This window comes from Pisolithus orientalis, assembly GCF_024613125.1.
Source record: "Pisolithus orientalis strain OTSU chromosome Unknown F5J12scaffold_30, whole genome shotgun sequence".
Lineage (NCBI taxonomy): Eukaryota > Fungi > Basidiomycota > Agaricomycetes > Boletales > Pisolithaceae > Pisolithus > Pisolithus orientalis.
In genome coordinates this window covers 253,851-280,700 of record NW_026260811.1, presented here as the reverse complement: position 1 = coordinate 280,700, position 26,850 = coordinate 253,851, and the positions used below count along the sequence as shown (strand labels likewise).

Below are 26,850 nucleotides of genomic sequence, written 5' to 3'. Positions count from 1 at the left end.
AACTTTCTTGTGATAACGAGATAGAAAAGAAGAGAAAATCTGACGATGTTCTTACACGAGCAGGTGCAACTGGGAGGAGAACGGTACAAAAGTAGCGACCACGGAAGTATATATCAAGCCACTGGATGCATTGACCTTCTATGAGCCGTTACCTAAGAGCCCGGGGATTTCGGGCGTGTGTAACATCGAACCGGGAAAAGCGGCCTGGTAAAACTTTTCGTGTGTGTATCAACCACTCTCGCGAAAAACTCACATGGTCAGTCTCGTTGGGCTGGTTTCCATCTCCCATTGCGCCGGCGAGACTGGATGTGCTGCTGCATCATTGAATGAGCGCACGACGAGCGGGACAGAGAGGAGACCTACTTGCCAACGTGGTTAAAGTGCATCTGCTCGTTGGGCTCATGAGGGGCAGGGGTCGACTGGGTGTCGTTAGGCATTGTCGGATGATATGGCACAGTCGTCTCAAGTCCTCTGCTTTTAAAGGAGTGCGCGTCAGGTTAAAGCATCCCAAGGTGTTCACTAGATGCAGTGCAGTGCCAGTGGGTCGAGGGGCAGGAGATTCTGGATATTTGCAATGCCACGGCAAGAACTCAAGACGACGAAACCTCACCAAAGAGCACACTCAAGCAGCATTGAAGTTTGAAGTACATGCAGTATCACTCTATCATCATCTTCCCGGCGATCCGAAATTGTGAATCAGGCACTACAGAGTGGTAGCTATCGATCAATTCAAATATCAACCTTTCATTCCTTTACAATTGTAGAAAGAAAGGTACCGCGGCAGAAATCCTTCACTGTGATGAGCTGCAGGACACAAGGCATACACCACGCCTCAACGATGTGTACAGCGTTCCGTTCACTTCGTATCTTGGATAGGAGCGGTGACCCTGAATGCGCCTCCCCGAAGTGCAGTGAAATATAATCTATGGAATCAACTGCGGTCCCAGAAGAAACGAATGATTACACTTACTTTTTCACCGTATTTAAAGTCGTGGTCCACATAATGACTAGTGGATGGAGAGTGGATGGTTATCGCTAGTGAACCTGCTGAAATTCAGATTCTGAGCCAGTCGGACTATAAAAAAACACACCTCCCACATGCATTACACGCTGTGTGACTGGTCATAAAAACTTCCACATGACCCAGCAGATTGAGAGATGAACCTCATCACGGAGAAGAGAGCAGAAGAGCAGAACGCTGGACCGATTTCGTATCAACGCAGGGTGACAACACTAGAAACCATGCCGGAGCAAACCGCACTATGTTGCAAGTTGTGATATGACTAGAGGCAACTGGCGTACCCCCGAGTTCTAGTGTTTTCGTTCACTCGACGCCGCAAGTGGAAGCAGGGCAGGCTAAGTTACCGAGAGTTCTTCTGAGTGGGATGCGCACTGCACGGGAAAACTAACGTTGCATTATCGCGGGAGAATTAGCGTCGACTCCCACCTTCGATCATAATCGCTATGCACAGGAGTTCCTTTCATCATAGGCATCAGCACGGCAGCCGGTAACATTTGAGTACCGATACTGGGATCGTGCGAGATCCTGCCCTTTACCATTTGCCACAAACATGTCAGCTACACAAATGACTTGGCAGGCATAATGCGTACCAGCTGCAAAAACACATAATTTGAATGAAAATTGAACTCTGCGTGGAATGAGCCTTGCGGTTTGTCTCCAAATGAGATCTGAAGCTGAAGGTTTGACCAATGATTGGATAATTGGAGCGAGTCATTGGCTGGTAGTTACGTAGACCTGGCCACGCCTGTTCAGTATGGAGCACGCGTCCCCTCGACTCGTGCGACGAGCGAGCATTCAGGGATGTACTAATTATTTTAATTTCTTGGCAGGTGTGCCAAGTCCGATACTGTCCGATATCGACTCGTATCCAGGGGGCATTGCGACGACCTCTTCATCAACTGTGTACAACGTATCATGGATTTGCATGACGAGCGACCCGTTAAAATCGCATCGTCATATGCACGTACCTGCAAGGGAACAGAACCGATAGTATCAACGCCCAAGTAAACTGCTTCTGCTCCTACATGACGACCAGTGAGCGGCACCCGAGAGGACGGCCCCTAACCAATCGACGAAGACAGAACCTGTCAGAATCGCGGAATACTGCCACTAAGACATAGAGCATGTGTCCTGACACCCGGTACTTAAGAACAGCCGAATACGGGCCGTCCGAAGAAACGACGCGTCAGACCAAGAAATGATCCCCCGTCATGCAAGTTCATTGGAAAATATGACTGCCTAAATAGCGTCTTGATTGCAGAGTATTAACGCCACACGAGTGTACCATCAGATCGGTACAGCTAAATCGTCGCAATGGAAGGAAAACGGTATGTATTAAACTTGAATATTTAGGCACCGTGAATGGTGTCGGTGGGGGGGACCCTGTAGAGATCAAGTGAATGAGACGGCTGTGTCCAAGCGATAAGAATTGCGGGACAAGGATATGCATAGCGGGTAGGCTAATTAGAATCAAATAAAGCCTGCGTCTCTGGATGGGAAGTTGACATCGTGTAAAGTCGTCTAATTGATAGTAGAAGCTTAGGAACATCGTTGTTGCAAGCAGTTGGTACTGGGAGCATGCAACGAGTGTCCCAGAGACCGAATCGATTCCGTAAACTCTGGCTGATAAAGGAATAAGTGCAGCCTGACAACAAAAAGTGGTCATAGAAGAGCTACCGGGAACTAAGAGCCTGACAGAACCATAAACGAGCACCTGCACTCTTGGCACCTCGGATACTTAGAAACAGCCAAGTACGCGGAAACGTCGACTAACGTGTACGAAAGTGAAGATATCGTTTGCAGTCCTTGCAGGAGGTAGGGAGTCATTAAACGTGTAAATGAAGTCAGTTGAGATGAAGGACGACGTACCATCTCTGGATGACAATCACAATACTTGATAGCAGCGGTTACTACAAGGTAACAGACGTCAGTCTTGAGGAGAGGGCGTTGACATGTCTATCATCTTCGGAAGATCTCTTGATTATGGCCAGAAGAGGGGGGAAAAAAACTCAACCTTCAGTACCTGGACCTGGATCCGCAGTAGGTGAACGGCCATTTTTGGCTGACACGTGTCAGCCACAGCAGAATGTAATCCTGGTTGGTCGTTCCGAACGATGGCAAAAAGAGTAACAGCAGGTTATAGCACCATATCCTTGAGGACTCCCTTCACTCGGTCGCGCAGTATTATCGTCTCCGAGATGAATTAGCACAGAGTGGAGGGTTAAATCTGGCCAAGGTTATGAAAGGCGAGGCAAGACAGATGATAACGCGCTGTTGGACGCCTCGAAGATCATAATGTTCGTGTGACTTGATGAAGAGGCGCTCCAGCAGATGCACGAGGACGAGTGCCAGTGGCAGGCATGAGGCACTTGCTTAGTAATCAACGTCATCACAATCAGTTCCTCCAAGTCCCTGCCAGAGGTCACAAATACCCAACTTTCTCGTGTTTGAAGGGCCTTGACGCCGGCTAGAAATCACAAAGCAGAATACATGCGGCAAAAATACAGAGTACCATATCCAGAAGTTCAAGATATTATCGATCTGCAAGCCTCCAGGTCGACCTACATAGCACTCATTTTCCCTGTCACGGGTAGCGGCGACCTGGATCACCTCGAGATGATTGCAAGCTTCCAGAATAGGTACATATTGAGAATGCCAGTGCGCTGCGTGTCCCGAGAGGTGCTGCCACGACGCCCCTGTAAGGGCCATCGTTCGGGGTCTCAGCCAAAACAATTCCGACTGCCATCGATCCGCTGCATTGCCTAATTGTGCACTTAAACTGAGGGAAACTGGTCCAAGAATGTATTATGCGAATTGTCGTTGCAACTTCAGGACTTATGTGCGTTGATGCACGTGACGTTCTTGATCACCACTCACAGGGGCCTATAATGCACTTGCAGGCACTGTAAGTTTGTATCTGAAAATATTTGCGATCACCGAAGGCAAAAGCGGCGACAACGCGACCTACCGGGACTATCGGGTTATGTAGGTACTGGAGTGACACGTTTCACGGTGCCCGGAACCCAAGCATCTGCTTCTAGCGCGAGCATACTGGCCCAGAAAAGGTGCCAGAACACAAGGCAAGGAAAAAGCAGGTATACAGGTGGTACAACTGGGAGGTATGCAATTTTTAGACACTAGTGATAGCTTTGCAGCACCACGAATTTTGACTGCGTGTGCCGCAGGTTCAAGCCCCGGCTACGACATTTACAACAGAAGGCGATGGATTGTCTGCAGTGACAATGGTCGAATCCAGCCGAAGGACTCGAAGGTGATAGCCAATTTTGCCCCGATGCCACGGCACCAAAGCCACACTCGATGGTTTTGATGGTTTGGGGTGGTTCGCAGTGGGCGGAATCTCGGTTTGCTGCTCAGAGCTTGTGGAACCAAAGCATGTTGTATTGATGTCAGGTTTGCACCTGCCGCCTCAAGGGTCATCGCACACGTCATCGGGGCATGTGTCATAAGCGTGATGACTACCTGATATGGCCAAACTCAAGAATGTGGGTGTATGTATCACAAGTGAATGGACTGACACCCTATTGGCCACATACTTAGGCACGCGTTGGGTCACGAGATGAGCCTTGACAACTTCTCAGGGCAACACGATGAAAAAAGAAGTGAGCATCTGGCTGTGATCTTACACGCACAAGCGTAACCGGGGGAACAGTACACGAGTAACAAGGAAGAGTGTCAGAGCACTGAAATAGTTAGTTATCTATGAAGTGCTGCCCGGTGAGGAGACCAAGGATTTCCCGTACACGCAATAGCGAGCCGGGGAAGGCGGCCTGACAAAACAGATTCATGCGTGTATCAACCAGTCTTCACGAAAAACTCACATGTTCAGCCTCGTTGGGCGGGCCTTCAAGTCCCAGCGCGCCGATGAGAGTGGAGAGGCTGCTACATCATCGAATGAGCGCGCGACGAGCAGAGCAAAGATGGAAACTTACTTTCCGGCGCCATTAAATTGCATCATCTGGTTGAGTTCATAATCAGGATCGGGAAAGGTCGACTGATTGTCATCAGCGAGTAGTACATTGGTCTCGGTGCCCTCAAGGGTAAATACACCGCTGTATCACTGAATGAGCACACGACGAGTGGAGCAAAGAGGAAGCCTACTTGTCAGCGCCATTATATTGCATCAACTGGTTGAGCTCATAACCAGGATCGGGAAAAGTCGACTGATTGTCATCGGCAGGTAGTACATTGGTCCCAGTGCCTTCAAGGATAAATACGCCGCTGCATCTTTGAATTAACACACGACGAGCGGAGCAAAGAGGGGAACCTACTTGTCAGCGCCATTAAAATGCATCGACTGATTGAGCTCATAACCGGGATCGGGAAAAGTCAATTGATTGTCATCGGCGGGTAGTACATTGGTCTCGGTGCCTTCAAGGATAAGCACACCGCTGCATCATTGAATGAGCACACGCCGAGCGGAGAAAAGAAGGAACCTACTTGTCAGTGCCATTAAAATGCATCGACTGGTTGAGCTCATAACCGGGATCAGGAAAAGTCGACTGATTGTCATCGGCGGGTAGCACATTAGTCTCGGTGCCTTCAAGGATAAATACACCGCTGCACCATTGAATGAGCACACGACGAGAAGAAAGAGACGAGTATCTCACTGGCTATCGCGGGTAATGTGCGTCGACCCATTTACGTTATGAGGGGGAGGTGTCGTCTGATTGTCGTCGGCAGGCGGTATATTGGTGTTGTCAGACATTGTCGAATGATACAGCACAATCGTTTCATGTCCTTTGTTTTTAAAGGGGGGCACGTCAGGTTGCGAGTATTCCAACGTGTCCACTGGATGCGGCGCTGCATCAGTGGGTCGAGGAGCAGGTTTTGCCACTTCATCTAAACGAATCTGAATTTCCCGGAGGAAAAGTATGATGCTTGCCTTCTGATCATTTGTAATTCCATGGCAAGAGCTCAAAACGACGAAAGCTCACCAAGGAACACACTCAAGCTGCATGGCGGTTCGAAGTAGTATGTTTGAAGTGCTGTGTCACTTAAGCCACCCCATCATGGTCTTCCCCACCTGTTCCCCCGAAATCGTGGATCAACCACTAGAAAGGAAGGGAGAACGATTGGTTGATTCAAATACCACCATTTCGTTTTCAGAAACAGATGCCGCGGTAGAATTCTCTCACCGCGATGAACCGCAAGACGGAAGGTATACACCGCGCCTGATCGATGTGCTCCAAGCCAAGATACGGGTTGAACGGAAACAAGTTGCGCACCCTGGACGCGCCTCTCCATCGTGGAGAAGCAGTTGGCGTACACTCGAATTCTAGTGTTCTTCATTCACTCGACACCGCAACTGGAAGCACGGCAAGCAAGCAAGTTACCGAGAGCCCCTCTGAGTGGGGTATTCTCGGGAGAGAAAGACCTCGAAATGATTAAAGCCCCGCCTCGATCGGCCAGCAACATTTGAGTACCGCTACCATTATACTTGGATACTCGGGACCGCGCGTGAAGACTTCGCCTTTTCCCGTGGAAGGTTTGCAAAAACATGTCAGCTGCACCTATGATCCAGATAGCATAATGCCCACCGACTTCAAAAACTTGCAGTTTGAACAGTTAAAAAATGATGTCAGGACGGAATGTTCAGAGCTCGGAAATGACTGTAAATTACTGCCAACGATTAAGTAATGAGACATAGGATTGCGGAGTCGTTGACGAGTAGACGTAGCCACGCCTCTTCAATGTGGGAATTGCAAACCACGTTACATGCGATACTTTGACGTCACAAGGATTGATTGCCCTAAGACCTGATGCAATGAAGGTCCGATGCTGGGTCCTTTCACCGAAAGGATAACAGCACTCGCGTAATTCATCGGCCATATTGAGCATAGGTGTTGTCAAGTGCAGCGAAACCGTCAATCTAGGAGCAAATCCCTAGGGCCGAAATGCGTCTGTAGGGAAAGGCCCGCGAAAGGGAGGAAAGCGGATCCAGGAGTATTGCGACAACCTCTATTCACTGCCTGTGCCCAACGACTAGATTCACGCAACATGGATTTGCATGACAGACGACGCCACGGCTCGTTAATGTTGTATCGTCATACGCCGACACCTACGAGGGACGTCAAGTCTTGGACTGATGGCATCAGAGCCAAAGTAAGCTGCTACTGCTCCTCATGGCGATTAACGGGTGGTACTCGAGAGCGGGGGTCAGCCTAGACAACTCTGGGTAATGGTGCCTGAAGGAGATGCTGGCTGGGATCAGGAAGGCGGTAGCTAGATATGCAGTGCGGCGGCTAGAACATAGCTGCGGCGATAACAGCATTAGCCGCGTCGACAGGAGTTAGAAGTGCGATGCACCAAGCAGACCCCTGACCAACCAAAGAAGACAGAGCCTGTCAGAATCCCGGAGTATTGTCATTAAGACATAGTAGGTGCTTCCATGACGCCCGGTACTTAAGAACAGCCGAATACGGGCCGAAGAAACGACGGGTCACCAGCACTGTGTGAGGGTGTAATATGTCATTCTGAAGGAAGTTGGGTTCTCAACGTGTGGTTGGACGTCATCCACCGAATGAACGTGCACCGGGTTTGGGAACGATGATCACTGGTGGACCGGAACATCGGCTATGAATACGCCTATCATCTCCGTGCACCGTCTTGATGACGATCAGAAGGGGAAGTGATTGGATTCTCCATGTTTATCAGAACCAGGCGAATGAACTGATGGGATTTCATGTTCGGAGTGTGCTAGATGTGGCAGGGCTGCACTGCGTCACGGGATCGGTGGAATAGGCCGAGAAAGACGGCCCCTCGAAACGAAAACGGAAACTGATGAAACGCGAAAGGAATACGGCAACATGCATTCCAAAATGAATTAACAAACAGACTGCGTTCATCGTAGTGGCACAGGGGGACGGGCGCGGGGTCAGGCGATTCTTCGCTGCACTGCTGGGAACCTCGAGTCACTGGTCAGCGGTGACAGTCAACTCCGCCCCGATCAGTCTACATACCTTTTGCTCCCCAGATCTTTTAGATTGAACATTCCATGTGACATTTGCCAACGAGCGTTTAGAAAGAAAAAAAAATGCGTCAGAAGAGTGGGTCATCGTGGATAGCTTGATGTCCACAGAGTCGTGGGTAGGTTTAAATGAATTGAATAGCTGGTGAGGATGTCGTAATTCCGAAGAAACGAGTTTGCCAGTGCATGCTCGCCAGCCAACGATATTGCATAGCCCGGCCCACTGTCACCAACAGCCTCGAGGCACCCATGACGGTTCCACTCTGCGGATGGCAACCCAAAACCATGTACCGTTCATTATGACATTATGATGACCATGGCAACTTCCTACACGAGTACTCGAAGCAGTCTTTTTCTCCCAACTCAAGAGTAAGGTGAGGCATTGGATCATACAGTCAGTTTCCCGGTGTCCCCCATGCTGGTGCCAGTAACGCCTGACCGTGACCACGTTTCTTCCGCTAGAGAACTCAGTACGCGCGGTACTTTGTAACCCCATATTTTCAGGAGTTGTCACTGCGACTGACCGTTGCGCGACATTGTCACGTCTGAGATGCACTCCCTTCAGAGGATGTTGCTGTGGCTGACAGGACTTGGGTACCTGGCGTTGCTAAGTTGGGGGATTGGAACGGGGACGGGACAGAACCGACTGACTACGCTGTCGTGCAGCTCAGGTATAACGGGAACAGGATAAAATTGACTCGCAACGCAACAGAGTGGAATATCATTACATGAGCGATTCCAGGGGAGAGTTTTGCCTACACTGCGTGCCGACATGTATGAGATAACATTGGCAACTAGCTACAACGAGAGCTCGCTGGTATGCCAGAGTCCCATGTGCGGAGGGTGGAAGTAGGGCCGAAGGAATGAACAATACTGTCGACCTGATCCAGGACCTCTTGCAAATCTGGCTGGATTGTTGTTCCTGTATGATGTATCCAGTTCCACTGTCAAACATCGATCCTTTAAATGTCAATGATGCAGTTTCCCATTCACCACAGTCTTACACAGTTATTTATCGACCACAGCTATGATACGCCCCCAACCATATTGAAAATTCCCTCAATGGGTGGGATCGAAGCGTTGTTGGGTCGAAGTGGGCTACGAAATAAGTGAGAAACAACAAGTTTCTTGCGTTCTGGGCATATATATGCTGACTTTTGTGAAATATGCATAATGCACTGAGACATGGATGGCATTTATGCAGTGAAGAACGCTCACCTTCTCGTCTACGTAGGGCGGGACATCTGATCGTTCTGAATTTCAGGTCTTATGTATAAGCCGTTGACCAGTGTGATCCGCACGAGTAAAACAATCGGGAATTGATCAGCGACACCTTCCGGAAGCTAAGCTTAGGGGATTTGCGTGTGCCCTCAAGAAGTTGCTCTCGTTGGCCGGGCCCAATTGGTGCTGCATGCTGACTGAGGCTAAAGGAGGATTAGTCGGCGGAGACGGGTGGAGTATGGCTTAGTCAACTAATCTCAATTACATGAAAAAACTTGATTGCAGACCGATGCGATAAGTTCTGTTGAAATGAGTGCCAGTTGTGTTTGTACCTTAACATAGTGCATTTATGCAACAAAAAGCGATGCCATGAGAGCCAGAACACACAATCATCCGAGGTCACACTCGTGAAAGAATTCTCGCTCTTACGTACGTACTTGCAGCAGCACTCCTTGCGGTGCCGGACAAACCGCGTGAACGAATTGATGACAATTGAATACCGAATGCTTACCTCCGTCGACCCTGATTTTCTGTACATGATCCTCGTGAGGTAGTCGATTGAAGAAGAATGGCATGTCAATCGTATTGATAAAGACCCTGGCGGACTTTATATAAAGACGAGTGTTGATGAGGGTCTGATGATCCTGATCGCACTGAGGGACCACTACTGTATGGGGAACGACCGTCAATCGATTACCGCAGGCGTGTGGGGGAGGGCGTGGCGGAGGGTGACTTGTTCTCACGAGCGTCCTGGGTGGGACGGCCATACGCATCTTGGAGCGGAACTGTTGCTCCCTAATACAGCTAAGTGGTTAACCATAAGCTAGCAGTGATGACTTCTCTTACGTACATGGTTGAACTTGATCTCGTCAACAGGGCTGACATTGTTTTGAACGAATGTGAATCGAAATGTGTATCGACAGAGCAGGAGGTACCGATTATAAGTATCGACCCTTGTAGAACAGCAGTGCAGAGTTGCGCATGCATCATGTATCAATAGTCTTGAACTGTGGATAACGTCGTTCGTCATTATTGGTACACGTTCGAGCGCGTCGAAGAGCGGAAGATGAAAGAAGAAATGCAACGCTGTCTGAACAAAGCCATATCTGAGATGTTTGTTACACGCCATTTTCGGCCGACAGGGATCGGAGATGTCCGTCGCTAGCGCCCTACGTAGACATAAATCTTCTTCGATGGTTTACGGGTTGTGCTCAGAGTACGATTAGTGTTCCTGTAGGTGTGTTCAGCGTACCGAACGTTAATACTACATAGTATGAGGCGCATACGTGGCGAGAAGAGACAACGCAATAACCCCGAATCATTTCGTCGTGGCGGCGATTACAGGTGCCGGGTGATCAGACTTGAGCATCCATACCCGTTGTAGGCAATGGGAGATGAAGTGGGAATTCCTGCGTTACGCACATATACCGCCCCCTATGCACCCTCGAAGGCGAGAAGACATTCTTGCCATTGGACATTGCGTGGATGTTCCATGGCGTAGAACCCGGCAAAAAAAACGCACCCTATGTGGGTATGCATTCAGCCGGCCGGAATTTCGGCAGTATCGGGCAAAGACTATCGTGTAGGGGACGAAACTCGTAGAGCAGCCTCGTTAAGTTGAACACGAATACGTATCGGTGGCAGGGACTTAGTCCCGAGTCGATGGCAGAATATTATACCGCAACGATTATGTGGCGATATCCCGCAGCCCACACGTCACATCGACTCTACGTTGAGATTCGGAAGAATCACTTCAGAGGCCAAGACGGATGGAAAGACTACCTTGACGTGGATGGACAAGAAGATAGTGGATGGAGGAGTGCCATGGAGACGGGAGGAAATATACCAGTGTTGCAGCGCTATGGTTTACGGGGCGCAAGTACGACGGATTTGCGTTTGTAAATCGTGCACTGGAAATGTTTAGCGTATCGAGCATTTGCACTGGTAGCTGATGGCATCAGACCACACATGGCCGTGTTCGGTCGCAAACGCGAGTTTTGCCATCCGGGAGCAAAGGACCCATGGCTGCGGGGACCACGATGGAGTTACGGCTCGGCCCGGCGGGAATATTGGGAGATTGCACCCGGTCGATTTTTCTGAAATGAATATTGTTCCCACCATTTACCAATTGAAGAATGCGTGTGAATCGTGAATCGTGTTATTGAAGTTAGGGATATCTGCCAAGGCTCGTGGGCGGGAGACGTATACGAATGGGAACGGATGGAGGGATTCCGGGGTTAGGCATATATACCGCCCCCTATGCACCCTCGAAGGCGAGAAGACAAAGTTCTCGCTGATCTGTGCGCGGATTTTTTTAGAGCACAGACCCAGGTACGTAGCATAAAACAAGCCTATGTTTTCGGCAGGGAAGAGTTTCGGGAGGTATCAGACTGGAGACGACTGTCGTGTAGGAGACGGGACTAGTAGAACAGCCCTATTGGTGAAACGCGAATGCGCGCCGGTGCCAGTAGGGATTAGTTTCGTGTCGGTGAAGAACATTACAGCGAATTGAAATGTTACACATGGCGATATCGCGCACCCTACACGTCACAGATGCTTTGGCCATTGGATTTCGGATTGAAATGGAATGTGGAGTGTGCGCTCACCCCCGTGGAGACCATTCAGTAGTATGCAGATACTATACGTACTTGCTACTACAGCGTTTAGTGCTAATCCGATGCGCTGCAACGCCGCGGCGGTCCTTCGTTTGAAGTCAGTTTCAGGAGTTTATGTAATGGTGTCCCAAGGAGATTATATAATCGGACGACATTCGTCCGTCCCGTCTCCGAAAGAAATCAGTCTCATCCCACCCCCAGCAATGTCAGACCAGCTGCACACAGTCGCTGTCTTGGGTGCATCCTATGGCGGTCAGTCCACCGAATGTACTTTTACTACAAGGCTTGACTCTGGGATAACAGGATTCAGGGCTGCACAGCTACTTGCAACTAATCTACCAAAAGGCTGGAGAGTCGTACTCGTAGAACGAAACTCGTGCGTCGTTTGCCCTTTCCCTGCCCTCCTGTTGATGCTAATCAATGAGACATACAGACACCTCAACAGTGCGTCTTTAGATCGCATATTTGGGTGTCCGGAGCTAATAGTCGACTAGACGTATACAACTTTGCTCGATATGCTGTTCTACCCGGTCACGAACACAAAGCGTGTGCGTTCTTTCGGGCATCTTTTCTTGACATTGTCGTACGACTGAATCCCCCCGTCACACAGTCATACCATACGACTACGCATTTGGTACCTCGGATACCCCTGACACACCTCACATAAGAATACACGGCACCGTAACATCTCTTCACCCTCATTATATCACATACATACCTCACCCGGTCACATCAAGCTCGTCTTCCGAGCCCACACCCGAACCACAGACGCTCCATTTCGACTACCTCATCTACGCTCTCGGATCTCACCTCCCCTCACCCATCGATCTCTGGGAGCACCATCGAGGCCGGCACCTCGACAAAATTCGATGTCATGATGAGCCGACATACACTGGTACAAAAAGTCAAGGGATAGACCGGCTACGAGAACGCCAAGCACGTATAGAAGCAGCACAGAGCGTGTTGATCGTTGGCGGGGGTGCGTTGGGCATACGTGAGTGTCTTATCTTTTCGTCGTCTCGCATCTTCTCATTCGGCCTCCTACCCTGTCATCTTTACTTCCCACCTTCCTCTTTTCGTTCTTCCCCCTGCCCCTTCCCAAATCCGTCAATCACGCCACTGTCACCCATCGATGGCATCATCCATCAGAATTTGCCTCGGACATCGCTGCCGTCTATCCGCTCAAGAAACGGGTGACTCTTCTGCACTCGAGAACACAGCTTCTCCCGCGCTTTGAGCCAGCGCTCGGAGATGAAGGTCCGTGACGCCGTTTATTAGCTGGGGACACGAATTCATCTCCATTTTGCATTCATCCAACTTTTGATGCGTGTGCCCTTATTGGACTTGTCGTGCTGTGTCATGGCGATTCCCATTCATATTCCAATCGCACTCCGAAACAACGAATGAACAGTCTTAACCGCCCTACAAGATCTCGGTGTCCAAGTAATCCTCGGGGACCGTCTCGACATGGACTCCTTGCGTCACAGCCAGCGTGGCGAACCCGATGAAAGCAAGACTGGAACGGTGTTCCATGTCCGAACACTGTCGGGGAGAGAAATCGATGCGGACGTTGTGGTGCGCACTCTTTCCCATTTCTCAAAACGAGCTGTACTAACGTACGTGAACATCAAAAACACAGCTCTTGTGCACAGGCCAAACACCCAACACGGCGCTCATGCGGGACATGGATTCGCGCGCAGTTGGGAAAGGAGGGTTAGTGCACGTAACGAGGGGGATGCAAGTGTCGGTCGAGAACGAAGAGAGCAAGGTTGAGTTGAGGGCGGATGACGTACGAGTGACGAAGGAGATGGACAAAATGATCGTGAGCGAACCTGTCAGTCGAGTGTCTAGCCCTGCACCTTCTTCGCCCATTCCATCTTCCGCCATTCCGCAGAGGTTAACGATGACCCGATCGCAGACGGAACAGGCAGTTCCGAGGAATGGCAAGGGGAGAACAACAAAAACGGCAGAACAGACGACGATCTACCCACATATCTTCGCAGTGGGCGATGCTGCTGACGCGTTTGGAGCGTTGCAGGCTGGAAATACAGCCTATCATCAGGCGGGGGTGGCGGCTAGGAACGTGGTGAGGCTCGTTAAGCGCGAGGCCCGTCATCGTGGTTCTCTGCCTGGGAGTGAAGCAGACGGTGAAGGTAACGAGGAGGAAGAGGAGCTGGAAGAGTATACTCCAGGATTACCTATGATTAAGGTATCCCTTGGATTGGTGCGTATCTTTTTCTTTCTCTTGGCTTTCCATACTTAAATATGCGTATGCCCGGAAAGACCCGGTCAGCTTATGAAATAGCAGGGGTAGTAGGTACGAAGGACGATGGCATGCCGGATTTGAATGCGGCTGCGATGTGGGGGGCTTGTGGGCTGAAAGGGATAGATGAAGAGGACATGTGGCGGTAAAGTCGTTCGCTCATTCGTTACTTTTCAGTTTTCGACATTGGTATACTGTGGTTTTTATTTCGTGCCGTAGATTATTCTTAGAACACACATTTAGTGTGAATCTTAACTTAATGCCCTGTGCATCTTATTTTCGAGCGGTGAATTGGTTGTTCTGGTCTTATGATCGGGTTGTGAGTCACCAGGCTCCAACCTCAGATTGTGCCAGGCGTCATATTCCCCACATTCATTAATGTAGTAGGATCGAGACAACTACTATACATACACCAACCACGACACTGCACGCCTCCGTGTCGTCGGTTTTATCTTGAGCTAATATGTCGTAGAGGACACCGAACCATCTCAGTGATGGCATGCTTAACTCGAACACCTCCAGATACTTGTGGGCTGACCGTCTAGTACCTGTACCTCGTCGAGTAATCTGCGAAACCACACGTTAGTCAGCCAAAAACGAAATGTATAAATCCCGGAGGAGAGCCGACGATTGCGCGAGACAAACGAAAAAATGAGAAAGAACGAACCTTTGGGCGAGACGACAAGACCTCTGCCTTTGGAGGCACCGCGGTAGACGGTTTCGATGATGTCGATCAACTGTGAAGAAAGTGTCGGTAAGGGATTCATCGAGTTAGAGCGTACAGGACAAACCTCTTGTTTGTTGTCCATGGCCCAGTTTCTGTTGCCATACAGGGATGTGGGTGAGCATATACGATAACAGGAGAAAGCGAACGCACATCTTGTTATTGTTACCGGTGCCCAGATCGATCATGATGTGTTTGTTCCTGGCTCGTGTCGTTAGCGGAACCCAAGGGCAGATAGTGGATATTACCCACCGATAGAAAAACATGACCGTGCACGGATCGTACAGTTCATACATCTAGACGCACACGGCAAACGAACGATACATCAGAATGAGAATACAGTACGCAGAATAAGGATACACGGACCTTGTTGAAATCCGGAACAGCAGTGATATCCACCAAATAGATCACCGCAAAGTTCTGCACTTTTTCCGCGATGGCGTAGAGGGTCTCGTCCATCGTCATACATTGAGGATCCCAATCGTGACCGAAGCGGATGACGACGATGCGGTCTTCTTCGGATTTGATGGCTTCGTCGACGTGCCAGCCGGATGGGAGGTGTGGTAGGAAGTAGGACATGGTGGCAGCTCGTTTCTAAAGTCGTTGGGCGGTGTTTTTCTCATTAGCACGTCACGTGAAGCTGAAGAGGACGTACCAGTAACCTGTGCAAATACGGAGGCCCAAACAAGGCACCCGCATGATGACCACAAAACATAATACCAACTTGTTAGCCTCCTATGACACTATGATGCTGCATCTGTCAGGTATAGATAACAAATTGATGGAATGCAATTACTAATGCCGTACGGGCGATACGAACCAGTAGAATATGGCTGAAGGCAAGGTCAATCATGGTCACCTAGCTATTATCTTATTCCAGCCCTGTTATCAGGTCCCAATAAGGCTATGGAATCTCATCCAGAAAAGGCTTCTCCTTTCGGAGCAATGGCCAAGTGTTTATTGCAAGGAAGTCCAGTAACACAATTCTTGCTGACATGTCGTCTATGGTATTTGTACCATTTTAGAGTCAGTGTGAAGGATGATGAACTTTTCCAGCAGCATTTTGGTCTTTGGAAGTACCAGAATTCAGACTTGGCACATTAATTGATCACTTAACAATGCCCTATGTGCACCTCATGGACATGTCATGTGAAATTGTGCTGCAACTTGGTACTCCACGAAAGGTTACTATTCAAATATCCATAGGCCTTTAGTTGTCATGGATGCTCTACATTCCTATATTCCTATCCCAGAGCAGTACAGCTTATGGATTGGCACATGGAATAAATTTACTTTTCTTCCTCTCATGGCACAATTGCAACTTGATTGCAACAATATTATTGCCAACTCCAACTTGCAGTCACACTGCGTCAGAGTTACAGTGGCTCAAAAACTGACTGCATGTTTGGACATTTTTCACTAAAGTCAATACTGCCCCATATCCCCTAACCTAGGCCCTAACCTATAAGTGTATGAAACAAAGCCCTTACCATTGGCTCTCTATTGGTGCAGGGGTCAAGGGTTTTGGATAAGGTTTGATCAAATGGCAGCCATTTCAAAATGATGACTCATGTGGTCAGTTTTTTGACTTTAGGTTTCAATTACATATATTAGACCCTGGCATACTCACTGCGGAAACGGGTTTTTAATCAGGTCTGGAGATAGTCGGGTCAATGACAATAACTGTTGTATATCCCGAGGGTAGCTACTCCTAATAATATGTCTGAATATAGTGCCAAAGTGTTCTCGTTTTGGAGCATAATCTGGTCGGATTTGCATGCCTATCACCATGACGATTTTTACCTTTGCGACAATAATCAGATCAGATTCGAATGTGACTATGAGCTATGTACACTGAGTTAAATCGTATAAATGCAATTGATCCTCCCACCTTCAGTCGTGTTTTTCAGGATAACCAGATCAGATTATATTCGATGAGTGCCTAGTACAATGTGTGCTTCCAAAATGCCTACCCAGCGCCCCCAGCCATGCAAAAAAATCGCCCATGTTTGCTTGCTCCCCTCCTTGGTGAATGGCAGGATATGATGCATTCGCAGAAGCTCACAGGTGGCACCCCACCGCTGATGCCTGGGTCCCAGTTGATGAGCCAGCAGGGAACTCATCATGGTCATCACATACCACAGACCCAGACACACATGATGCCCTCCAGCTCCTTGCACCTTCAACACCAAAGACCTCTGAGTGGTGGAGCGATACCTGGATCCCAGTCATTGAGCCAGAATATTAATAGCATCACATATGGACGTCACGTACCACAGATGAACATGGCGCCCTCAAACACCCCGCAGGGCACTCGCCTCCCTTCTGCGCCAGGCCTAGATGATCCATTTGGCCCTGGCCCTGCTCAGCGAAGAGACCACGGTGGACCATCAGTCAGTCACTACTAATCGTTGTTGTCAGTTGATCAACTCACCCTATCTGCCAAGCTCTTGTCACCCGAGTTCTCCTTTGATATGAAGGAGCTGACTGGTGCCATCGATTCGCAGGGATCGCAGGACGAGGTATCCTATCCACACCGAGGAAACCAACCAAGCCAACATCTTGGCTTCACTCCTTACCATGGGGGTGTCAACGGTCGTGATGAAATGTCCTTCTTGTATGCTGGAAGACCTTCCCATAGTCAGTTGAATGGCAGAGGATGTAGTGAGATGCCAATGGAAGACTATCAGACTTTATATTCAGCATCCCGCTCTCGAACTGGATCTTACCAAGGAGACCAGCTTAGCTTGCATGCTACAGTTGCACAGCTCACAGCTCATGTCAAACACCTCAGCGAGGCCAACACCAGCATGGAAGAACAGCTTACCAGCATCAGGGAGGCAACTGAATCTCTCGTTTCACGCCTTGAAACTGTTGAGCAAATGCTTAGAGAACTGCAGGAGAAATGTGTGGATCAACAGAAGCATACTTCATCGAGAGCAAATTCAAATGACCATTCTGTTCTCAAGGTATGTTACGCTATCATTCAGTATCGGAGTGCGCACTCACTGGGCACCAGTCTATTATCCAGCCGCTCTTCTCTCACATGTGTGGAATCGAGTGTGAAGGGATGAAAAGAAACCGCGTCGCAGCCCTTGCTGCTATCAAACCACTCGAGAACGACAAACCTTTCATATCAACAAGTGACAGCACACATCTTTGGTGCCCCAACTGGCTTGGCAACGTAGACGACAAACTGAATGACATGTTCATTAAAGAAGTCACCGAGCATGTCTTTAATAATGAAAAGGTATCATCTGGTAGCGCATGAATAATATGAGAATTGCAAGCGCTCACCCAACATGCAATAGAGCCAGAGGGAACAGCTCCAATTAAAAACCATACCTGACAAGTCTTTCGACCTCCAAATAATGAAAGATTGCGCGAAAACATACTTCCACCTCCAACTTAACCCCACCAGTACCAACGTTAGCACCGAAGTTGACAACACATGCTTGAGTTGCATGAAAGGTATCATTGCCAAGCTCTGGTGACATCGTCGTTAGGGAGATTTCTATGGTCTGGTGTGTGGCCGTGAGTGGAAGACACATGAACGGTAATTAGCCACACATACCACAGGGCCTTGGGAGTTTGGCTCGAAAGAGAGCGTAACGTTTTGGATGCTGGTTGGGACATGAAGTCGAAGGATGTGTGGCCTACGTTTGATGACTGTCGGGGGACCAACAAACTCGGTTTCATCGGCTTGTGAGGTTGGAACCACCTGGTTAGCATTGATATGGAACTTTTGGAGGTGAGTAGATAGGCTGGAGGACTTGAGTACGACATACCTTGGGTTGGTTCATGGTGTACATGGCAAACTGGTGAACTTGGAGACCAAGGAAAATTTTCGCAAAGTCCATTATTTTTTCTGAGGGGTGCAAGGGTGGCAAGAGCCACTCTTCTGATGGTATTATAGTTGGACTATGGCTGATGGAGTCGAGCATAGTCACGGTGGGGAAATGCACATGCGAGAGGTCAGGCTATTGGTATATTGCCTATATTTGGATCTTGCCTACGTCGGATTGTTTGGATATGTTACTCAAAAATCGTTGAGTCGGACTTTACTCAGACTAATAGCTATATCTTACAAAAAAAAATCAAGGTCGGATTATCTACATTTGGAGAATCTGGTTATGCCCCCTGCTAAAATCTCGTTTCTGCAGTGACTGTAATATTAGTACATACATTTGGTAATGGTTCTATTATGTCACCTTTATGTAATTGAGTGTCAGACACTATAAATAAATCCCACCATCACTCTGAAACCCATCTCTGCATCTCAAAGAAAGAGCAACATATCTCTCTCCTCTCTTGATCTTTCCACCAGGAAAATTGCTTCCCAAACTGGCTTAGGGCAGTCTACAGTATGCCAGGTCCTTCAGAAACTCCAGCCAGAGAGGACTAGGCTTTGTGGTGGCCATCCATTAAAGCTTACCTCTGTCATATCCATGACTCTTGGACTCAATCCTGGTCCAGTCTGGACCCCTAGCCCCTTACTCCAGTCAACTCTGGTCCTAGTCTGGCCTAGAAAACCCAACTCTGGCCTAGAACACCTAACTCTGGCCCTGAAAAACCTAACTCTGGCCTAAATAACTCAAGTCTGGTATTTTACCCCTATTTCTGGTCCATTCTGGCCTCCCAGCCTTGCACTGCTCCACCCCAGCCCTCCCAGGTCCATGTCTGGGTCACCTGGACATAACTCCAGTCTGTTTTCCTTTGTTTGTACTACATTTAGTCTGGTCCTTCTGTCTGACTCTGCTTACTGTACAAATCCTGTGTCCAACTTTGGTTATGCCAGTCACCCAGACTTTGGCTATTAGCCTCAGCACAGCCACTGTGGCTATCCTCACCTTGCTAATCATCTCACTAATAGCTTATTAACAAGTCTGGCTTTATGTTCATTACCCCAGACTGGCCTTGTGTATTTAACCCCTGTGCATACTTCATAGCACCTCAGTCAGAATATCAATTTAGTATTACCCTCAACTCCATATTACCCCTTGAGTCTACCCTATAGCTAAGGCCAAGCCTTAAGCTATCCCCAGCCCCTGTCCTGGACCTCTCCCCAGCTTGCATAAGGGTACAGCACATAAGCTGAGACCAAGGGAGGTAGATCCAACCCCAGACTGGCTTCCCCTTGTGTGCACTCCAAGACTGGTCAGTTTCCCATGCTCCTGGCCTTGTTCCTGTGCTCCTGGCCTTAAGTCCAGTCCTAACTCTGGTCCAACTGGACTTGGCCCCTGTCTCCTGGCCTTGACTTTGGTCACCCAGACTTAGCCCTGTCACCTGGTATTGAAGCCTGGTCACCAGAGGGTAAACCCATACTTAACAACCCCTACCAACAAAAGGGCTATTGTTCAGCAAATCATTACTGGCAAGGCCAAAAAAGCTGTCCATGCCATTCAATTCATCAATTCTCTTATTGATACTCCTGTCTGCCACAGACTGTTAGAAATAGCCTCAAGGAAGCCTCTGTAAAGGGTGTGGTCAAGAAAAAGAAGCCCTTGCTTTCTAGTGGACACAAGAAGAGAAGGCTAGCTGTTGCTCTCAAGCACCAGAATTGGACTGTGGAGGGCTGGATGAGAGTTATATGGTCAGATGAGACCTAAATATGTAGGACTGGGTCAGATGGGCAAGAGTATGTGTGGAAAAAGAAGAGTGAAGGGCTAATTGCTAGAGAGGTCAAGGGCACAGTTAAGTTTGGAAGTGGTTCACTGATGGTATGGGGCTGCAGAAGGTGGAATGGAGAAGGGGTTTTGAGTGAGGTGGAAGGATGGATGGATGCTGAACAGTATGTGGCCATTTTGGAGCAGGGGCTGCTGCAAAGCTTGGAAGATTCTGGAATTCTAGAAGGTCATATAATCTTTCAACAAGATAATGGCCCCAAGCACACCTCTAGGAGAGCCCAAAGTTGGTTGGAAGAACAGGAAATCAACCTTCTGGACTGGCCTGCACAATCTCCAGACTGCAATCCCATTGAACATGCTTGGAGTCACCTCAAGAGATGCCTCTCAGGTTATGAGAGTGCTCCTACAGTCATTCACTGACTGTGGGAAAGAGTGGTGGAAGAGTGGGGGAAGATTGATGAGGAGCAGTGTCAAAAATGGATAGAAAGCATGCCTAGAAGGATTGAAGGAGTTATTAGGGCCAAAGGAGCTCATATGAAGTACTAGATACTTAAATTGATATAAAGTCAAAAAACTGACTGCATGAGTCATCATTTTGAAATGGCTGCCATTTGATCAAACCTTATCCAAAACCCTTGACCCCTGCACCAATAGAGAGCCAATGGTAAGGGCTTTGTTTCATACACTTATAGGTTAGGGCCTAGGTTAGGGGATATGGGGCAGTATTGACTTTAGTGAAAAATGTCCAAACATGTGGTCAGTTTTTTGAGCCACTGTACATAAATCCCCCCACTGTAATGTGTCTCTCTCAGGCCAGCCACCACAAGCTGCCCTCCCACCTTCTGTCTCCCCTTCCATTCCATCCATGACTACTAGTAGTCTGTGGCTGCCTGAAATTGTGCCTCAACTTGGCACTCTGTGAAAGGTTACTATTCAAATATTCACAGGCCTTTAGGTGCCATTCACCTTGTGAATGCAAAGTCCAAGTTTTCAACTTCAGCTTCAGTTAAGAGGGTCATGTGATGTGAACTATCACATGCATCCACCTGAGGTACACAACCATTGTCACCCAGTTACTGTGATCACCAGATGTCTGGCTCATTTGCAGGATCAACCCACTCATTGTGCTCACATGGCCTTACAATCAATCCTCTAGACCTGTGGAACCCCCTTCCTCCCCCCAGGACTTGCAAGAAAGCTGCAGTATGGACAACAGAGGAGGAAGGTGCATTACTGGATTTCTTGGCCTCTCATCTCTCACAGGCCAGTGGTGGGAGCTTTAAGAAGGCTACATGGAATGCCACAGCAGCCCACATGGCTCATAATTATCCACTGGGTCTGGATAACAGTGATAAGACAGCTGAATTGTGTGAGCAGAAGTTCAAGGCAGTAAGTCATTGTATCATTCTTTTTTTTTTGCCTTGCTAACAATTATCCAGCTTAAAAAATCCTACTATGCCATTGCCGATCTTAAATCAGTGGCCTCTGGCTTTGCTTACAATGATGAGCATGGTGTGATGGTCTTGCTGGACAATGCCAATCTTTGGGATCAGTATGTAAAGGTAATGTAGTTTTTTTCTTGTCAGATCATCCACTAACATCTAGTCAGGCACACAAAGATGTGAAGCCATTTCACAATTCCAGGTTCCCCCACTTCACCAGCATAGAGCTCCTTCTCCCCTTGCATGGCTGAGGTTGGTTTATCTACCAGCTACATGCCACTACTGTGCCCTCTACAACCATGACCTCTGCCTTTGATACTCCTGCCTCTACTGCACCACCCACCACTTTGACTATTCCTACCCCCCCTCCCTCCCTCTCCCTCCTCAACATGATGCATGCTCTCAATGCTCACTGTCGCAAGGACACACAGTCCATGGATCCAAACTTCATCCCCCCTTCCACACCATCAAGTTTTTTGTTGCATGTGTCAGCTGGGTTGTCATCATCATCAGCCATCACCAGCATCAGTCATGGAAAAAGGAAAGCTGAGTCCGTTGTGATGTCCAAAGGTGGATCAAAGTGCTCTCGGCCCCCATTGGCCAAAGCACATGCTGAAGAAGATTGCAGTTCATTCATCACTGCCATCACCTCCAGGCTTGATAACTTCATGCATGTGATTGCTGCCCCATTGCCCCTGCCACCCATTACCAATCCCCTTGTCGATGCTGCCATGGACTACATCAGCAACATGCCACAGCTCTTGACAGACAATCAGATCGACATCAGCAACTACTTCCTCAGCATGTCCCCAGATGAAGTGAATATTTTCCTCAAGCATCAGGAGCCAGTGAAGCAGATTTGGGTGCAGCATCAGCTGATGAAGTGCCAGGATGGGCAGAGATAGGTGTTTTTTTTTTTTTTTTTTTTTTTTTTACAATATACAAATGTACCCCCCCCCCCCCCCCCCCTGCATATCTTTTCAAGTCCCCCCCCCTTTATACAAATATGTACATAATAAAATGTACATGACTATGACTAGCTTCCTTTTGACAATGGAAGTTATTTTTCTACATGAGTGTGAAACAATTGTAAGAACATATATTTGTACACCATGAAATCTGAATGTTCAGGCTCAGAGAAGGCCCCTAATTGTAAGCTGGTGCTGATAGTCAATCCACATCTCCTCTGCAATGTTGTCACACCTATTATCAGCCCTTCTCCTCTCTTCAGCATCTGCTGATCCATCACCAAGGCTTCCAATACCATCACCCTCTCCTATGTCCATGGCAAGTTCAGGGTCAAAGAACTCTTCTGGATCATAGTGCCATATGAAATTGTGGAGGGCACAGAGAGCAGCAGGTACTTGAGTTTGGGTGTGGATGCTATATTCAAGGGGAATTTGAAGAATCCTCCACCTGTGTTTTATAACACCAAATATCCATTTAATGGCATTTCTAAGTCCAGCATGGCAAAGGTTGAATAACTCCTCTCAGTTTTGAGGTCTATAAAATAGAAGTTACAGGTACACTGAGCAGGATGGAATAGCAACTTACCTTAACCCAGCCTGGCACCATTCTTTCAGATGGTAACAAACACCTCCATAGGGAACCAGAAGTGCATCACAGGTCCCAAACCCTGCATCTGCAAGAAGGTACTTCCCAGGTGGCATGTGCAAGTCATTCCTGTGTGCATCATGCCACATGGTTGCATCTGCAGTTGACCCATCAAAGCCAGTGAGGGCATATGTGAAGAAGTCAAAATCACAGATGAAGAGACAGTTTTGAGATAGGTAGCCCTTCCAGTTCCTCATGTAAGGCTGGTCCTCAGCAGCAGTGAATGCTCAAATATGAGTGCCATCAACTGCACCAATACAATCCTGGAAAAATTGGAAGCATGGGTCACTAGTAATCATAGTTGATAGGGGAGTGTTGTTGGTGGGGAATTGCACTTGGGATGCATAGAATTGTCCCCCAGAAAAGAAAGCCAACATTGCTTTGAAATATCTAAAAAATTGTGAGAAAAATATCAGACAGTCCAATGAACTCCCTACCTAGTGATGGTCCCTGGTGAGTGTTGGAACCTCTCAGCAACATGCCAGGATGACAACCCAGTAACACAGGTGTAGAGGAATATCCCAAGTTGTTCCTCCACAGAAATTCCATTGTGAGAAGGCACAAAACCATGATGGGTGAGCACCTGCATCAGGTGATCAAAAACCCCATGGCTGACACCAAGGCAAGTCCATATCCTGTCTGGATGACCATTCAGGAGCTCTGGCATCCACCCCTCACCAGTCAGGATTGAGGTATGGTAGGGGATTGGTTCTGAGTCAGAATGAAAAAGGAGGTCACAGAGGCATAGCACCTGGATCATCACTGCTACTACAAGTGCAGCAAGATGGTGACAATGATGGTGCTGGAGCTGCTGTGCTTCAAGATCCATAGCAGAGTTGTTTGATCTGTTATCACAATGTTATCTATTGAACTACAAGTTGTGTTGTTGTCTTATATAATCATCACATGACTACATTACTGAAGCAGAAGCCTGAAACTTGGACTTCACATTCATGTGGGCATGCACAGCTTATATAATCATCATGTGACTACATTGCCAAAGTTGAAGTTGAAAACTTTGACTTCAACTTTGGAGGGTGAACAGTGCCATAGTTGTCATGACTGGCCTATGAACCCTAACCTCTCATCTTCTGTCCCCCCTTCCATCCTCTGTCCCTTTCTGTTAGAGGTGATGTTTTATGCCACCCTGACTACCAGTAGTCTGTGGCTGCCCTTACTCATCATTACAGGTGCCCTTGCTGTTTGGTTCATGCAACCACCACTCATTCACCTATCACCTGAACAACCCCAGCACCAATTTTTCCAAGGACTCAAACAAGGCAGTATGAGTTCAATGATGTGAAAGTGCACCTCCCTAATATGCCACTTAACATTGTGTCACCTGTGATATAGTACTCACTGATTTAAAGTCTGGCAAAATGTCCAAGGTTGTGGGCCTTTAGGAGACAATACTATCAATTTCATACTTACTGTTCCAAATGCCTTACCTGCTGCTCTACATGGAGGTATGTGGCATAGTCGGAAGGCCTGTGGGTATGCTGTTTTGTTCCAATTGATGAGTTTGGCAACTTCCTGCAGGAACATAGGAACACTGACCACACAGACATCAGCTTGATTACAATGTGGGGGTAATGCCAATAACCTGGGTGTACAGAACCACCAACAAGCTACCTTCATCATTTTGTGCCACAGGATGCCATTGAGCAGAACAATTATCACATGTATGATGTTGGGGGGCACTTTGCCCCATTATAGGATCATTGATGTATGATGCTTCCACTTGATGCCATGACTAATGAAGTGCTTTGAAACAATGGCACAGGTGGTTACTTTGCAAACACAGGGTCCCATGTGCAGTCAGTTGTAGTATTATTATCAAGCTGCAGACCTTCACTGTATCTTTCAGTTATGTCCCACCATGCCTCCATCCACATAGTAAGTGATACCACAACTTTCCACTCACTCCCCTCCTCTTATTCTGCAATCATTCAATGCTGGCCACAATTTTTCTCATTGCAGGGCATGCTGATGGCTCGCACTTCCAATATTTCAAGCGCACCTTCCACCAGTCATCTGACAAATAATAGCAGGTCGATTCATGGCTTGGCCAGTTTGGTGGTCCTCACAAAATACAACCCACAATACCTTGGTCTGTGCAGGCTGTATGGAATGGATATCTTCACAAGAATAATTCCTGCATAAAACAATGTGCAATATATGTGAGTACTACATTCCACATGGTGGTACAATAGATGGGTGCTCACCAGCACTGTCATCCCAAATGCCCAGATGTCTGCTTCTCAAGTGGTTGTCAACATATCCAAACTCTCTGGCACCAACCACTGCAATGAGCCACCATGGGGTGGGTTGATGCTGGACCCCATGTAGTTCATTGAGTCACAACACATGGGCAGCCTGTGTGCCAAAACACCAACACTTATATAGACCCCAAGATGGGCCCACCTAAATAGATTAGCCAGTACACATGGACAGGCCTGAGGGACTAAAGTGAGAGCAACATATGTATGGGCCCATAAGTGCATTACCACAACATATGGGAGGGCCCATGGTGGGTAAGGATGTTGAAACATTTAGATGGGCCTGTGACCAATTAAGAATACTGAGCTGCTGTAAGACATGGATGGGCCTGTCCTGGCAGGTTACACCCCTATTGCAACATCAAGGTGGGCTCACATATCATAACATGGAGAGGGTCACAACATAAGGATGGGCCTGTCTATGATTAGAATACAAAGCTGGCAACATATGGATGGGCCCAGGAGGAATATCATTTATGGTGTTGCAACATATAAACAGGCCTGTTCATAATAAGCCATCCCCTGTCACAACATAAAGATGGGCCCATCAGTAATGTCATTTCATAATGTCACAACATATGGATGGGCCTGTCAATAGTAAGATGTACCACTGGTGAAACATAAAGACAGGCCTGTCACTAATATCATTTAATAGAGTCACAACATAAGGTTGGGCCCTTCAGTAGTATTATTTATATGGTTGCAACATATGGATGGGCCTGTCCACAGTAAGATGTACCTCTGACAAACCATAAAGACAGGCCCATCAGTAATCTCATGTATAGCATCACAACATATGGATGGGCCCTTCAGTAGTATTATTTATATTGTCACAGCATATGGGTGGGCCCAGCCCCACTAAGATGTACCCTGTCAAAACATAAAGACAGGCCTGTCACTAATGGATGCAGTATCCCTGGCACCCACTGAGCAGTGGCTTTCCATGGACACCATGCTGGCATGAATTGGGGATGATTTGAGTGACCCAGATCTTGCAAGCTGCACCCTGGATGTGTTTGGCATTAATCAGACTATTTCCAGCCATCCACCTATCCA

General features: G+C 48.1%; 4 protein-coding genes across 4 annotated transcripts; 1 reads left to right on the top strand and 3 right to left on the bottom strand.

The window, feature by feature from the left end:
* Positions 1-138: 138 nt before the first annotated feature.
* F5J12DRAFT_895471 (uncharacterized protein) lies at positions 139-437 on the bottom strand (the record flags this gene model as incomplete). The annotated part of the gene is made up of 3 exons (XM_051747832.1): positions 139-204; positions 254-314; positions 364-437. The coding sequence occupies 3 exons, from the start codon at positions 435-437 to the stop codon at positions 139-141; spliced, it is 201 nt and encodes a 66-aa protein (XP_051597335.1).
* A 4,238-nt stretch (positions 438-4,675) lies between these two features.
* Positions 4,676-5,872, bottom strand: F5J12DRAFT_319064 (uncharacterized protein). The gene is made up of 7 exons (XM_051738888.1): positions 5,650-5,872; positions 5,480-5,599; positions 5,311-5,430; positions 5,141-5,260; positions 4,972-5,091; positions 4,861-4,921; positions 4,676-4,809 (listed from the first exon to the last, which is right to left on the bottom strand). The coding sequence occupies exons 1-7, from the start codon at positions 5,745-5,747 to the stop codon at positions 4,732-4,734; spliced, it is 717 nt and encodes a 238-aa protein (XP_051597334.1). The 5' UTR covers positions 5,748-5,872; the 3' UTR covers positions 4,676-4,731.
* A 6,046-nt stretch (positions 5,873-11,918) lies between these two features.
* On the top strand, positions 11,919-14,395 carry F5J12DRAFT_319000 (uncharacterized protein). The gene is made up of 10 exons (XM_051738886.1): positions 11,919-12,097; positions 12,149-12,221; positions 12,279-12,289; positions 12,340-12,393; positions 12,456-12,839; positions 12,995-13,102; positions 13,257-13,420; positions 13,485-13,679; positions 13,740-14,069; positions 14,129-14,395. Exons 1-10 carry the CDS (start codon positions 11,965-11,967, stop codon positions 14,255-14,257), a joined length of 1,581 nt encoding a protein of 526 aa, XP_051597333.1. The 5' UTR covers positions 11,919-11,964; the 3' UTR covers positions 14,258-14,395.
* A 1-nt stretch (position 14,396) lies between these two features.
* On the bottom strand, positions 14,397-15,569 carry F5J12DRAFT_319013 (4A/4B type thioredoxin-like protein). Its single transcript, XM_051738887.1, has 6 exons — positions 15,199-15,569; positions 15,085-15,128; positions 14,986-15,033; positions 14,900-14,927; positions 14,776-14,845; positions 14,397-14,675 (listed from the first exon to the last, which is right to left on the bottom strand). Exons 1-6 carry the CDS (start codon positions 15,409-15,411, stop codon positions 14,650-14,652), a joined length of 429 nt encoding a protein of 142 aa, XP_051597332.1. The 5' UTR covers positions 15,412-15,569; the 3' UTR covers positions 14,397-14,649.
* Between the last annotated feature and the right edge of the window lie 11,281 nt (positions 15,570-26,850).

Coding starts and splice junctions, on each gene's coding strand:
- F5J12DRAFT_319064 (XM_051738888.1), bottom strand. CDS start 5,747: ATGTCTGACAACACCAATATACCGCCTGCCGACGACAATCAGACGACA. Junction 5,600..5,649: donor CACATTACCCGCGATAGCCA/GTGAGATACTCG, acceptor TCAATGGTGCAG/CGGTGTATTTATCCTTGAAG. Junction 4,922..4,971: donor CAATTTAATGGCGCCGGAAA/GTAAGTTTCCAT, acceptor TCGATGATGTAG/CAGCCTCTCCACTCTCATCG.
- F5J12DRAFT_319000 (XM_051738886.1), top strand. CDS start 11,965: ATGGTGTCCCAAGGAGATTATATAATCGGACGACATTCGTCCGTCCCG. Junction 12,098..12,148: donor CTTGGGTGCATCCTATGGCG/GTCAGTCCACCG, acceptor CTGGGATAACAG/GATTCAGGGCTGCACAGCTA. Junction 13,421..13,484: donor AAATCGATGCGGACGTTGTG/GTGCGCACTCTT, acceptor TCAAAAACACAG/CTCTTGTGCACAGGCCAAAC.
- F5J12DRAFT_319013 (XM_051738887.1), bottom strand. CDS start 15,411: ATGTCCTACTTCCTACCACACCTCCCATCCGGCTGGCACGTCGACGAA. Junction 14,928..14,985: donor ACCGGTAACAATAACAAGAT/GTGCGTTCGCTT, acceptor GTATGGCAACAG/AAACTGGGCCATGGACAACA. Junction 14,846..14,899: donor CCATGGACAACAAACAAGAG/GTTTGTCCTGTA, acceptor CTTTCTTCACAG/TTGATCGACATCATCGAAAC.